At 37.9% G+C, this 14,028-nt stretch overlaps 2 protein-coding genes across 4 annotated transcripts in view; both read left to right on the top strand.

The window, feature by feature from the left end:
* The window catches only part of LOC136242323 (E3 ubiquitin-protein ligase TRIM45-like), a 39,223-nt gene extending 28,610 nt beyond the window's left edge, over positions 1-10,613 (top strand). For 2 of the 3 annotated variants that reach the window (XM_066033729.1, XM_066033727.1), the window contains exon 2: positions 8,197-10,613. In XM_066033729.1, coding sequence (XP_065889801.1) covers positions 8,226-9,617 — 1,392 coding nt within the window. In that variant the 5' untranslated portion in view covers positions 8,197-8,225 and the 3' untranslated portion in view covers positions 9,618-10,613. Of the gene's footprint in view, positions 1-5,569; positions 5,675-8,196 lie in introns of those variants that run through there. The other variant, XM_066033728.1, reaches the window with a different exon arrangement.
* Positions 9,631-10,408, top strand: LOC136242225 (E3 ubiquitin-protein ligase TRIM71-like). Its single transcript, XM_066033645.1, has 2 exons — positions 9,631-10,069; positions 10,146-10,408. The coding sequence occupies exons 1-2, from the start codon at positions 9,631-9,633 to the stop codon at positions 10,406-10,408; spliced, it is 702 nt and encodes a 233-aa protein (XP_065889717.1).
* Positions 10,614-14,028: the final 3,415 nt, after the last annotated feature.

Below are 14,028 nucleotides of genomic sequence, written 5' to 3'. Positions count from 1 at the left end.
TTTAGTAGATACAGTTCAGTCACAAATATGTTACAACAGCTTTCTTGGCCAAGTCTCCAAGTACGTCATAAGATATGTAGGTTACAAACACTATTTAAAGTCATCCACAATGAGTACTAGGCATGAGGCTATTATGCTCCAAAAATTGAGAATTATGCTTTTGAGCAGTGCTCAAAAAATCACCTATTATGCTTTTGAGAATTGCCCATTATTCCCAAAATTATGCCACCATAATTGGCTAGTAATGACAGTTTATTGCTGTATCAGACCATTTTCATTGATGTTTAAGCTTCAAATAATATTGAATTCTTTAGCTGGTTGCTGTATTAGAGTATTTCATTTCAATGTGACTGCTTTATTAGAGTAAATTATATTCAGTGACTGTTCATTAGAGTTTCTGACTGCTCTATTAGAGTATCTCGATCTTTTTTAACGAAACTGTGCAATCTGCAGATTTTCCTACTTATAATCACCTCAAAATGCTAGCATAATTCCTGATTCCCACACATAACTATTATGCCCGAAATTGTGCCGGCATAATCGCCGCATCCCTAATGAGTACCCTTTATCTATCCCATCCTACTATTTAGAAATGGAAAGAGCCACTAGATAATATCATCCTAGACGTTACATTCTTCCTACTTCATCCACCAACATATTCCAGCATAGTTTTTATTTCAGATCAATTCGTGATTGGAATGCTTTACCACCCAGATTAATTGATCATGATAACATTGACCAATTTACTAATAAGTCCTAACTTCTGTACGCATGTAATCATTGTAACTATGTTTGTAATTGCTAAATTTTTCCTGAGCTAATCGATCAGCACTGAGTGCTGCCTGCTCAGTAATAATAAATAAATAAAACGCGTTATTCCCAACACTGTGTACTTCAATATAATTATGGTTTTCAGTAGTTATCATGAACATTTCCTGTGAAACTGGCCACCTCCTGGCATTTTTGGTACTATGAAGGATTTAACCTCTTCAACATTTAGTAGGCAGTAAAAGGCTACACTAAAACGCCTCTCAGTGGACTGTATTACCAGAAAAATGTTTGCAGCACTAAACTTTGGCGAGACAAAATTTTGTCAAAGTTCGTACTGCAAGAAAATAACTTTGACGGTTGATAACAGCTGTGCACTGGTGGTTATTTTCTTTTTTTAGTGCGTACTCTTGCAGTGATGCAAGTCCTATCTTGGTGAAGATGCCCACATGCACGGCTTTTGCAGTGAACTTACAAAACAGAGTGAGAGAACCCAGCAGTTGGAGAGGTGCTGAAGTGTGAGCACGTAATAGGAAATAGCCATGACACGTATATAGCACTCAAGAGACTGATCAATGGAAATAATGTTGTAGTGGAGCAAGTTCCTCGTAAAGTATCACCAATCTGCTCAATATTTGTCAGACGAGGTGGCACGATTCAAGGTACTGTTAATGGCAGCAGACAAAACTCTGCAGAGCTTCCACAAGGAGGTATGGTAATACTTCGCATTTTGACATTCAGTATATTGTGCTCCTCTGAAGTTGAAAAAGCTAAATTGAACACTGCAATTGTACTACCAACAGATTAATGAGTTCCAGTCCACGTTATTGTAGGGAAGGAAGATGGCACTAACTGATACACACTGAAATACATAACAATATGCAAATAATCCATTGTTCTAGGAGAAATCATTAGATAACAGTAACTAGAGTAAACTGTAAAGAGGGAGAGGTGAGGATCTCTGATTCAGTGTTTAATTCATGTGACGATGAGGTTGAGCTATTCAAGGTTGACAGTACCCCATGAATTAAAGTAATGCATTGTTGTTATTTGTGTATGCATGATTGCAGTATAGCAGACACGCCCATTTGCAATCAATCAATCGTGTGTTTCAGTACAAACTTATTAAATAGGATTGGAAAGGAAGGATGTACATAAATGCAAGAAAACCTGTAACTTGAAAGCTAACAATGAAGCTTTGAATGTTTGAACATTGTATTGGCGAATATTCAAAGGTACATTTCACTATTTGTCCCAGCCCTAATACACAAGTTGCAGTGGCAAAAGGCTCCAGTCATCAAGCCAGCAAAGAGAGCTGTGATTTGCCGCTGATCATCTTTACCTGCAACCTCTACACGCTTGGCTCCCTCCACTTCCATGATCCACGATGAAGCTGGATTATATAATTTATACCAGTCCGATCAAAATTAATGACTAGGTCTAAGGGAATTTTATCTATGATAACGTTTCTGCTTTCTAAAAGAAACTCCTGTCTAACTTCTTCAAAATGCTCTACATTCACCTTAGCCTTAGTAGTGGCTTTCTGCTTCACAAAATTCATTTGATGCAACAAATATTTTGCCCATGCCTTTGTTAACGTGATACTAGGCAAGAGGTTTGCATCTTCGCTCATTAGTATCCCTTTTCCCGTATCAATTACTTACTATGTCAGTACACCAATACCAGGCTCTCTAAGTATCTGATGTATTCTTGAACTTGTCTGTCAAGCTCCTCCCCAATCATTAGTGGTTGCCATCAGAAGTACTACCAGACCTGAGTTTATTTCATAATTTGGCCTGATAGAGCTCTTTCAGCCTTCTAACAGTCATATCTGTCAGCAACAACTCGGGATAATTCTTTTTGAGCTACCTAATTGACACCGCAACTCCATACTTTGCAGCTCTTTTTCCAACTTCAAATCTCTGTCCTGGAGTTAGCTTAAAATACCATCCTCTGCTGGCTGTTGCTGTCAAAACTTCAACAATGTGCTTATTAGCTGCTTCAATTGCTAAAGATGGTACACATGCACATGAAGGACCATGAGGATCTGGTAACTGGAGCTTGTCTTCAACTGTAATCATCTGTTAATATCACCAAACTACCGGAGACACTAGTCAGTAAACCTCACAATTTTTGGCGGATAAAAATTTCAGTGGGTTATTATTTATCTGCCAAAGTTTTCTCCCACCACATTTTGTGCTGTACAGTACAACATGAACATTGTGAAAGTGATTTTACAAGCCTGTGACATGTCATGATCACCACTGTATTTCATCATGTAACAACTCAGAAAACCAGGTTACAATTGTCATGCCTATCTTAAACTGACTGTTCGTATCCACTCAACAAACAGTGTCATAGTAAGTGACATCTTCAGCCATTAATTAACAAGAGCTGAGAGCTCCAAACACCTTCTGAGCAACACAAAGCAGATACTATTGAAAGGGTCCACTGAAATGGTAAAATACACTTTGGCTATTATCAATCCTTGCTACTAGTAGGATAGGTTGGTGCATGTAATTTAGTCAGCATTAGTTTCATGTCCTATCTACCATAACAACTTGAAACACGGTAAGAACTTATAACTGCAGCCAGTTACAGGCCTACGAGTGAATATTTACGCTGGTCTTGTGGTGAAGAATGCTCAAGAATGCTTGTTAAATTGACTGTAAATCAACAGTACAGTGGTTGAAGCACTTCTAAGTTTATTTCTTGGATGTTTTGAATACGTTTAAGGGTCCAATACAGCGGATGGAGGTAAAGAAATGCAAGGAAAAAATTGTGATGGTGCCACTAGCAAGATGTACACAAGATATTATCCCTACCAGGTGGAGAGGTGACTCAGGAAAATGTAACAGAGATACCATTGTTTGTTTCATGGTACTGCTAACCCAGCTTTGTAAAAAACCAAACTATTCTGGAGCATAATAAAGCCGGTAAGCTCCGATAGTGCGAAGCATTACAGGCTGAGCTACAGACAACTACAAAACAACTCTGTTATTGTTTTCCAATAGAATGTTCAAGTAATCTTGTAACACTATGAAGTTGAAAAGAAGAGCTTGATATTGCCACCTGCACATTAGACTTTCACTCTTTATCCAACCTTTCCCATTGTAAAGTGTGTATTGACAGTACTTCTGGTTATTTGTCTTACGTTACAACATGACATAGCTAGACTTTGTGGCTTAATATCAACATAATTGAATTATTAAAAAAGTGTTTTTGTACATTGGATGATACAAACAACCTATGTATTCAATAAAATGGCAAGTGAATTTTCCATTTCAGTGGACTTTTAACTTCTACCGATATACCGGTTTGATATTTAGCCAATCAGGATGTGCCCTCTAGCCATTGGAACAGTAAAGGGCAGCAGACGTGATGCTGCAGAGCTCCAGTATTAGTACTGTCGCCTAGTACAACCATAGATATACTAATGCTTACTGGGATTGGAAACAGAAGTTGTGGTTACAGATATCCGTGTTTCGCCTGACGTAATAATTTCACCTCATTGTACTACGCATGGCATTAGGTAGGGTCCAGAATCATTGCTGTAAGTAAAAAATACAGTACCGTGTTGTTGTATCAATAATTGGAGCACATAGCGGAAGGAATTACATGTCACCATACCAACTTTCGAAATGATTTGTTGCTTTGTCTGGGCTGCGCATGTACCAAAAGGAAACCAAAACACAAAGTGAGTTTTGTCTTAAAACCTACCGAAAAGTGACAATCTGTCAAATACAAATGCACTAACACATAGAACACATCTACAGCTTGTAATAGGGCCTAACTTAAGCTTCGCTAGTCGTCTAGGGGTGTTCCAAAGCAGCTGTACGCTTAGATACGGGTGACACGGCCCGATACAACTCCAGTTTCAACTCTGAGCGACGATATTAAAGTACTAGCTATTTCTATCCTCTAGTAATGCAATACTTGCGAGAAAGTTCTGCTGTATGCACTGTACGAAGTAGTCTGTCACACTCGGAAGTAGCCAAGGCGAAACACGGATAACTTCAAAGGGATTTACCGCCCACTGTACAGTTTCAATGTAAAATGATCACATGCGCAACTTCCATTTCCAATCCCGGTAAGCATTATTATATCTATGGTACAACACTTGCATGCTAGACTACAAAGGAAGAGTACAGTACAGATTGTTCCTTTGAATACGGGTGGTACGCAATCCTGGGTACATAATCTCTGGTTGACATAAGAATTGGAGAAAGCACCAATTCATGGCTGTATGATCAGTGCCTATTGATAGATATACTAGAGCACAAGAGATTTGCAATACTTGCTAGCAGGTCTCTAACCATTTGAAGGACCCGCTAGCAGGCCTCTTAATGGTTTTTAAAGATGTCATCATGTTCCAAAGATCAAAATATATATACAAACAAGTACACAAAAGATTTTCAGCTAGAGTAGGGACAACAGTACATCAATAAAAAGTACTGAAACAAGCTGGAGTAGTACGTGTTATATCTCTACTGTGCTCAAGATACCGTAATGAAAATGCGCAGTTGAGATATAACACTTCTTATTGTTTCACTATGATTTGATATCATGCACTATATACTCCAGCTTTTTTCAGTGCTTTTTACCAGTGTACTATGAAGGTCCTACTCTAGTTGAAAATTCCAAATTTTTTGTGTACTTGTTTGTTAACTAATTAGTGTCTCAGTGAAAAGTGAGATATCTATTACGCTTCATTGTCAGCTATGCTCAACCCATTACACAGCATTACGAATCAAGAACTATTCGAAAAGCACCTCTGCATCAAAGTGGCTAGCCACTATGAAAAATATGGACGATTTCTGTTACAAAGGGAAGCCATCATTCTCTACCGCCAAATCTACACCTTATGCTGCCAGCAAAGATGAATGGGACACAAAGGAGGACACTGGTAAGTCCATAAAGAATGCATTGTTCGTACTGCAGTATGCCAAAAGACTCGTGTCCAGCTGATACGACATTGCTCAAACAGTGAAAAAATTAAGTCCATAGTCTTAGCCATTATTGAGTTACACTTGTCTGAAGGTATCAGTCAGTCAGTTACTCATTCATAGTAGGACCTCGATGATCCAACAGTAGTGATGACTGTTCTATTAGAGTATTTTGTTACCAGTTGTATGTTCTATTGGAGTAATGTATTTTCTACTAGACTATTTGAACACAAATGAATTGGCTTCATTTATTGGAACAAACTCACTTATCTGAACACTTTTATCATTGAAGTGGCACACAGGTGTTTGGATAATGGAGTCCTACTGTACTCAGTCAGTCAGTCAGTAGAAAATTCCGTTTTATAGATTTCATAGCAACTTTTTTTGAAAGCGTATTGGGTTGAATATTTGCTACTACCACCAAGATCTGCACCAGCGGCGGTTCGATCCAGGCTCACGCCAAGGGCTGCATCACCACCACCGTGCCCTCCTACTCGTCGGGGCCTTGATCTGAAGGCTTGTTTGGTTTTATTCTGGTTCATCGTCATCAAGGAAAAGTAAGGGTGGTTTTTGGGTGATATTTTTTCATGGGCTATGCCCACACCTTGTACTGTATGATACCATTTTCTAATTCTGAATATACACTTATAGACTTTATGTCTGCTACTATTCTGCAATGCAGCTTGCAATTTCAGCCAGACTTTTGCAGTCATCATTTGCAACTAGTCCACTTACAACTAGCTTTTTGACCACAGCCACCCCTCTTTATCTCCTACAGTACACTGCATAATAATGCAACGAAGTAGTCGCTATATGTATGTTAAGGAGCTGGTCACATAGGCTTTACGAACAAGTTGCATAGACTTTGCAAACACTATGTGAGCTAATTGTTAAGCCCTGTTGTGTTTTATTTACTAATTGAATCAGGCTGTAAATTATAAGCTGTTGATATAAGGTTATGCTTTGTTGTCAAAGTTGTCATGGGTAACCTAGCAACAGACAAACAGCCTGCAATAAATGACCACCTGTTTTGTATTAAAGGTTTTGTATGTGTGGCTTCATGAACCCCATGCAAGTACTTCAAGCCTCTCGCATACCAATTGTAACCTTACAAAATCTGTTAATGACCTAACAGACTACATGAACATTTGCGAACCCCCACAACTTCATTACCTTGTTTTTGTGTACTGTACTGCAGTTGATAAATAGTACAAATTAGGCCTGTGTCAAATATGCCAGTATAATAAAAAGCATAATAGGCTGGAGTACTATGCCTAGCATATTTCAAACTATGGAGCTTAATTAAATATGTGACCATCTCAGCAAAAAACTGACTTATACAAGTATGCATATTGAGAAAAACGTAATTTAAATAATAATTTCTTAAATTACGCATGCCATAAAGAAAAAATACTCAAGCTTTTATCAGGCCAGTAGTCGAAGAAGGAAGACTCAAATCAACTAAAACTATATACCATCTTATTTGCCTGCTTATGGAGAGCTCAAACATCTTTGTTTCGTTTCTGTAGTTCCATTGGTATGCACATCACATGCATTTGTTTACGATGTGCTAAACGTAAACAAGATCGTCATCATTTCTCCTACCAAACAGCCTTCATATCCATATGCGCAAATGACTACGGATCTAACACCATACCTTGGCTGATGTGCTAATCCATGGTGAACATTTTAAGCTAAGTTGCAACATTGTAGACTAATCCAAAAGGGAGTTATGGCTGTGATGGTAAGCGCCTGTAGTTTACTTTGCTGTACTAATTGTTTATCCCACTCTTCCTACACTCTAGCGCTATAATTCCAAAACTCACTACAGAAAGCTGAAAATTTAGTGATCCATTCCTGGGAAACTGCAGATAATGCTGAGAAAAAATCTGAAATTGTATGAACCAAGTCGGATTTTTGCTGAGATGGTCACATATGCATTGTACATAGCTCCTTAGATCAATACACTCTAATAGAACAGTTACTTTGTAGTGAAATTGTCTAGTAGAGCTTTCACTGACTAAGATAATTATAAGAAATATTTCTAACCTAGGAGCATAATGCAAGCGTAATGGGAACACTGAATTTCATATAAGATAGAGCCTTACAATAGATGTGTTTGCTACTGCAAATGACTAAGATGGTATGGGATAGATAATAAGTGCGTGTCCATGCTGGTTGTTGTTGTGTACCTTGAAGAAGTTGTAATTCATGAATACATAAAGTGATTTTACTGAAATTAGGAATGAATGTGAAATACCGAAGATAACCAGTAGTTGTAATTAAAAATTGTGTGCTTTCAAGAAGGGCCCATGGAGTTTTGTGTGCGTGAAAAACACTTTTTTTTTCTTCCTGTCAATATACCCATGGTATATGTCTTGATACACAGTTTTCTGTTGCTCACCCACATCAGCTTTCATGGCCACACATCTCACCATCATGTGTCTTAATACATTTTACAACAGTTATTGCTTTTATACAGTTGGTACATAACTACATTACATTTTCACAATGGCTGCTATGGATGTGAAGAAAGCAACTGACAATCTAACTTGTCCAGTCTGCTATCAGATATTCAAGAATCCCAAGTACCTACCTTGTCATCACTCTTATTGTGAAAAGTGTCTGGAGAAGATGCAGGTACAATCTAAAATCATTTGTCCAGAATGCAGAAGGGAAGCTACTGTTCCTGCTGGAGGAGTGAAAGATTTTGATAACAATTTTCTGATCAATCGGTTGGTGGATGAGTTGATCTTAAAGCGCAAGGTGGAAGGTGAAACAGAAGTGAAATGTGACGAGTGTACTGGAGAAGACCCAGTAGAGACATTTTGTCTGGATTGTACAATGTTTTTATGTCATGTTTGCAATGAGTGTCACAAGCGTAGCAATAAGTATCGAGATCATGCCATAGTCCCATTAGTTGACTTGAGGTCAAAGAAGGAAGATATCTCAGTCCAGCTCAAACCAAAAGTGATGTTGTGTAAAGAGCACGATAATGAGCTGAAGTATTATTGTGAGACATGTGAGGAGCTGGTGTGTCTGTACTGCACCGTGAAGGAACACAATGGCCACAATCATGACACTGTAAAGAAAATGGCAAAGAAGCAGAGGAATGAGTTGAAGGATATCACTGGTCCAGTAGAGGGAATTATTAAAGATCTTTCTGAAGCTCATGACAAGATTACTGATATGGGAGATAAGGTACGAAAACAAGCTGGTGAAGTAGACAAGAAGGTTGATGAACATTATGACAAACTGATCGAGAAGTTAAAAGAACAGAAGGAAGAGGTCAAGAAAAGGTTAGGTGAGATAGTGTTACAGAAGGAGAAGAAGATGGCAGCACAACTAGAAGAGGTGGAATCTAGACAAGCACAGGCAAGAAGCATGAAGGAAGTTGATGATGCAATGAAGGAAAGTTCTGATGAAGAAGCACTTTCTGCAAAGAAACAAGTGATCAGCCAAATGAAAGAATTAACTGACAAGTACAAAAGACTAGACACCACACCAGTAGAATCAAACAACATCAAGTTTTATTCTAGTAAAGTACAACTCCCACAGTTTAGTCAGCTTATGGAAGGTGACCTTTCCAACTCTGAAATCTTGTATTCATCTGGGTACACACGTGTGGGAGGGCAGCCACAATTCAAGATAATCTCCAAGGATATCAAGGGTCATTCTTGCTCACTAGGAGGTAGTCAGGTATCAGTACAGGTGAAGTGGAGTACAGGAGAAATGACTGCTGCACAAGTTAGGGATAATGATGATGGTAGCTACACTACTTCTTTTGTAGCCAAACAAGCTGGAGAGGTAAAGTTGTTGGTGTCCATTGAAGGAGAACAGATCAAAGCAAGTCCCTACACTGTTGTCATCCATATACCTTACTCAGCGCAGCAAAGTAATTAATAATAATGGACAGATGGGTAAACCATGGGGTATTGCATTTGGTAGGGATGGCATGTGGGCAGTAACTGACCATAACAAACACTGCATCTATGTATTTGATAGTGAGGATCAGTTGATAAGGCAGTTTGGTTGTAATGGTAAAGACCCTGGTCAGTTCAGTGGTCCTATTGGTGTTGCATTTGATAGTGACAATTACCTTTATGTGACTGATCATGGTAACTACAGGATACAGAAGTTTGATGTTAATTGCAACTACCTGCTGCAGTTTGGTGTTAAGGGAAAAACTGATGGTCAATTTAGTGGTATACATGGCATCACAGTACACAATGATAGGGTGTATGTAGCTGACTATGGTAATCATTGTATTCCAGTGTTTAAGACCAATGGAGAGTTTTGCCTCACAATTGGATCAGGACAAGTGGGCGGTCCTGTTGATGTAGCAATCAGTTCCAGTAATCATTTGCTTGTTGTTAATTGACTATAGTCATTCATGTGTTTACACCTTTACACTTGATGGTGGATATGTAGGCAAGTTTAGTACTAAAGGAACAGCCAGAGGTCAACTAGATCGTCCATTTGGCCTCACTGTTGATGCCAATGGCTTCATCTTAGTGGCTGATACTTATAATTATTGTGTGTCAATCTTTGATCAAAATGGAACCTGCATACATTGCTTTGGTAGAAATGGTGAACGAAAAGGCCAATTTAAACGTCCTTATGGAATAGCCATTAGTCCTAGTGGTAGTATCTACATATGTGATTACAATAATGCTAGGGTACAGATATTTTAATAAGTTTTAGGTAGTCATATATTGCTACTTTGAATTATGATTTACTGGATTTCATGAATTCTTGCTAGACATAATTATGTTTTTCTCTTGTATTTTTTTGCCAAATTTTGCACAGTTTTGTGTATTTTATACTGATAGGTAACAACTATTGTAATGGAACATTAATATACTGCACCTTTTATTTAGAAACTGGTACAGCTGTATACGTCAGTAAAATTTGTAGATTGTACATATAAGTAATTATTTTTTAAACTGTTATATACATGTAACATCTTTTTGTTATTTTGTGATTAGTATAATTATATTAATATAAATTATTGCAAAATGCAAGTATAACAGGCTGGTAATAATACATACACTACATCACATTTGGGTGGCCAAGACATGGGCAAATGATATTGGTCTCACTCAGCTAGCAGACACACTGCTAATGAATCTTGTTGATGGTAGAGTATTGAACTCCTTTAGTAAAGGTGACCTGCATAAGTACCTCAAGATCAACAGGAAAATTGAACAGGTCAGTTCACTGCTCTCTGTTGTAATTTTTAAATTATTCGATGTATTTACTGGTTATTGATTTGTGTAGTTGAGTTTCTTGTCTAGTGTGGAGTTGTTGAGGAAGCACAAGTTCAACAAGGAATCCATTGTTAAGCAGAAGGAGAACAAAGAAAAGACGAACAATGTGCTATACTGGACAAACAAGGAAATGAAACAATGCATGGCTAAACCAGATTGACTTACAGGTACTATATAGTTAGCTTGTACTAACAACACACATTGTATGCACCAGCATGCTTTATATTGACTTGCATGTATGAACACACATATACAGTACTAATGGTGTTACCTGTATGTTGCCTTTAATCATTTGTTATCATAAAGGAGTATTCTGAGAATTTGACAGGTACTGGGGTACATGGAGCTCTGGTAGTATTAGAACAAAACAGTTTCACATCAGACAGTCTTGCTGGTATACTAAATATTCCAACTAGTGTTCCTCTTGTTTGTAAACATCTAGCTACTGAACTAGCTCTACTGCTGAGTGGAAGGGTAGAAGAATTCAAAATTATGCCTGCATGTGTGCATCATGCATGCGTGCAACATACTTGCACGCATAAGTGTTGTGTGTAATATATGCACATGTACCAAGTAGTGTGTGTGTAGTGTGTGTGTGTAGTGTGTGTGTGTGTGTGTGTGTGTGTGTGTGTGTGTGTGTGTGTGTGTGTGTGTGTGTGTGTGTGTGTGTGTGTGTGTGTGTGTGGTGTGTGTGTAGTGTGTGTGTGTGTGTGTGTGTGTGTGTGTGGTGTGGTGTGTGTGTAGTGTGTGTGTGTGTGTGTGTGTGTAATTGTGTTTGTATTAATTTAAAAATGAAGTAGGGTTCCAGCAATAAGAAGTAGTGAATCAAGAAACATGAATGATGGTAGCTAGTCTATCCTACCTTGGCATTGAACAGATGCCAATGTAAGGATTTTCCTACATACCATGTTGTACTGCTAGACTGGTTACCAAACATAAAACCCACTGCTGAAATTTAGAATAACCTATGTGTATCATATGTGGTCAATGTTTTATATGTTGTAGCTGGTATATGCTTTCTGTAGCACAGTTAGGAGTTGGAAGTGGTTTATAAGTGTATACAATTGTTCACTGTAGTGTGAACTAAGTACAAGTACTTCACAAGCTTGTGCTAACTTTGTGGTAGGTCCATATTAAGTAGTACTAATCATAATGCTGACATTATTAACCCACTCTGTTAGGTTTACAATGATTTTCTGTGCTTTTGTTGGAAATTGGTGTTAATGCCAGCATTGTGTCCTTTTATTTGTATTTCAACTTCACCAACTTTCATTTCCATTGTACAAACTGTATTGTTTTGAACTAGTACATTGTTAGTACATGATGATCTTTGGATAGAAGAACTGTTGTACTTCTATGTATGTAGTGTACTCTACTCAGTGTAGTTACGTAGTAGGTGTTAAAGAAACAAGAAGTTTTGATCACCCAGTTATGATCACCTTATTATGTAGCTACGTGTATGATATATTTTAATCAGGTGCAGAACATATGTCTTTAACATGTGCACAAGTGCCTATATATTTCCACATAAGCCGTTACCTGTATGTGCTTTCAGTGTAGGAGTTAAGATTTCAAAAATGCTTGCACATGAGGTTATCTGTAATATGAGATAGTGAAAATCCTTTGAAATATTTATCAATCAGGTGTTCCCTACTCATACACTGAATACTGAATGATTGTGGTGATGTTTGTTACTATAGCTAGTACCCACAAGCTGGTACACTACATCACATTTGGGTGGCCAAGACATGGGAAAGTGATATTGGTCTCCCCCAGCTAGCAGACACACTGCTAATGAACCTTGCTGATGGTAGAGTATTGAACTCCTTTAGTAAAGATGACCTGCTCAAGTACCTCAAAATTAACAGGAAAATTGAACAGGTCAGTTGACCTTATACATTGTTTGATATAAACAGGAGTGCATCAAATCATGTATATCAAACATTGCTGCCATGTATGTACTATAAAAAAGTAACTTCTTCAATACATTATATGAAAATGCACACTTGAGTATGTCACATCACTGGCATCACAAGGTGAAGCTATCAAAGCAAAGTCAAATGGCAAGACCACAAATAATATATATGTTGCACATGGATTGGAATCAACTCCATAAATTACACAAAATGGTGAAACATTCCTTGTAATAAAGTTTACAGTGCAAACTTGGTCAAACCAGACATTTACAAGAACGTTTTATATGAAACTGATTCTAGTTCCTACTCTACTAGTGAAAATCCCCTGCTTGAGTTTCTGTGAGTATGTATTGGTAGTTCCCATTGAGCATTTCACTGTAGTGTAGCTTCACTTTCTTTATAGAGTAGTCCCCAATACTCCTAGTGTTCTCCGAGTACCCAGTCTCCCTGCTCTTATCAGTTGCTCTGGATCTAATCCCAAATCTGAAAGCCATTTTAGTTCTGCTTCATTCTCAACACCATGATCTCACTAAGTTGTTTAACATGTAAAGCAGGTTGAGGTCTTTGCTAGGCACCGCTAGGTAGTTCTTTGGTGTGGGATGCTTCTACATACTTGACCCACCATAGGCTAGGAGCTACCCCTCATACTTACATTGTTCTATTGACCAGTTTGGCTCATGGCAGGATGGGACCATGAGACAATCCAGGTCAGATATTCAAAATCAGTAATTATGAGATGACTATATGAATTGATATAACTTATCTAACATCAGGTTTTAATAACTTAAGATATATATCACAGTTATGTTCTTTAAAATTAGTAGCTGTCCTTTCTTTCATCATCACCTAGTCCAAGATTACCCTACACAACCATACCAGAGCAATATATTTACCACAAAAAGCATGGTTAACTGTTTAACTATGCAATGCTCAACAACAAAACAACTTTAGGGATAATAACAAGGCTCTACTACTTAATAAAAGGGGTCTATGCATTTCAAAATTGTTTTGTCCTGCAGCTGTGAGAAAATCGCATTATTCTACACTAGTCTCCACTACCAAATAAAACATATGTTGCAACATACATACAGTATATTGACAAGATTGAAGAATGGTAGCACATATGTA

Source organism: Dysidea avara, chromosome 13 (assembly GCF_963678975.1).
Source record: "Dysidea avara chromosome 13, odDysAvar1.4, whole genome shotgun sequence".
In the NCBI taxonomy this organism is placed as follows: domain Eukaryota; kingdom Metazoa; phylum Porifera; class Demospongiae; order Dictyoceratida; family Dysideidae; genus Dysidea; species Dysidea avara.
The sequence above is the reverse complement of the archived record's forward strand: the minus strand, read 5'-3'. Positions and strand labels throughout refer to the sequence as shown.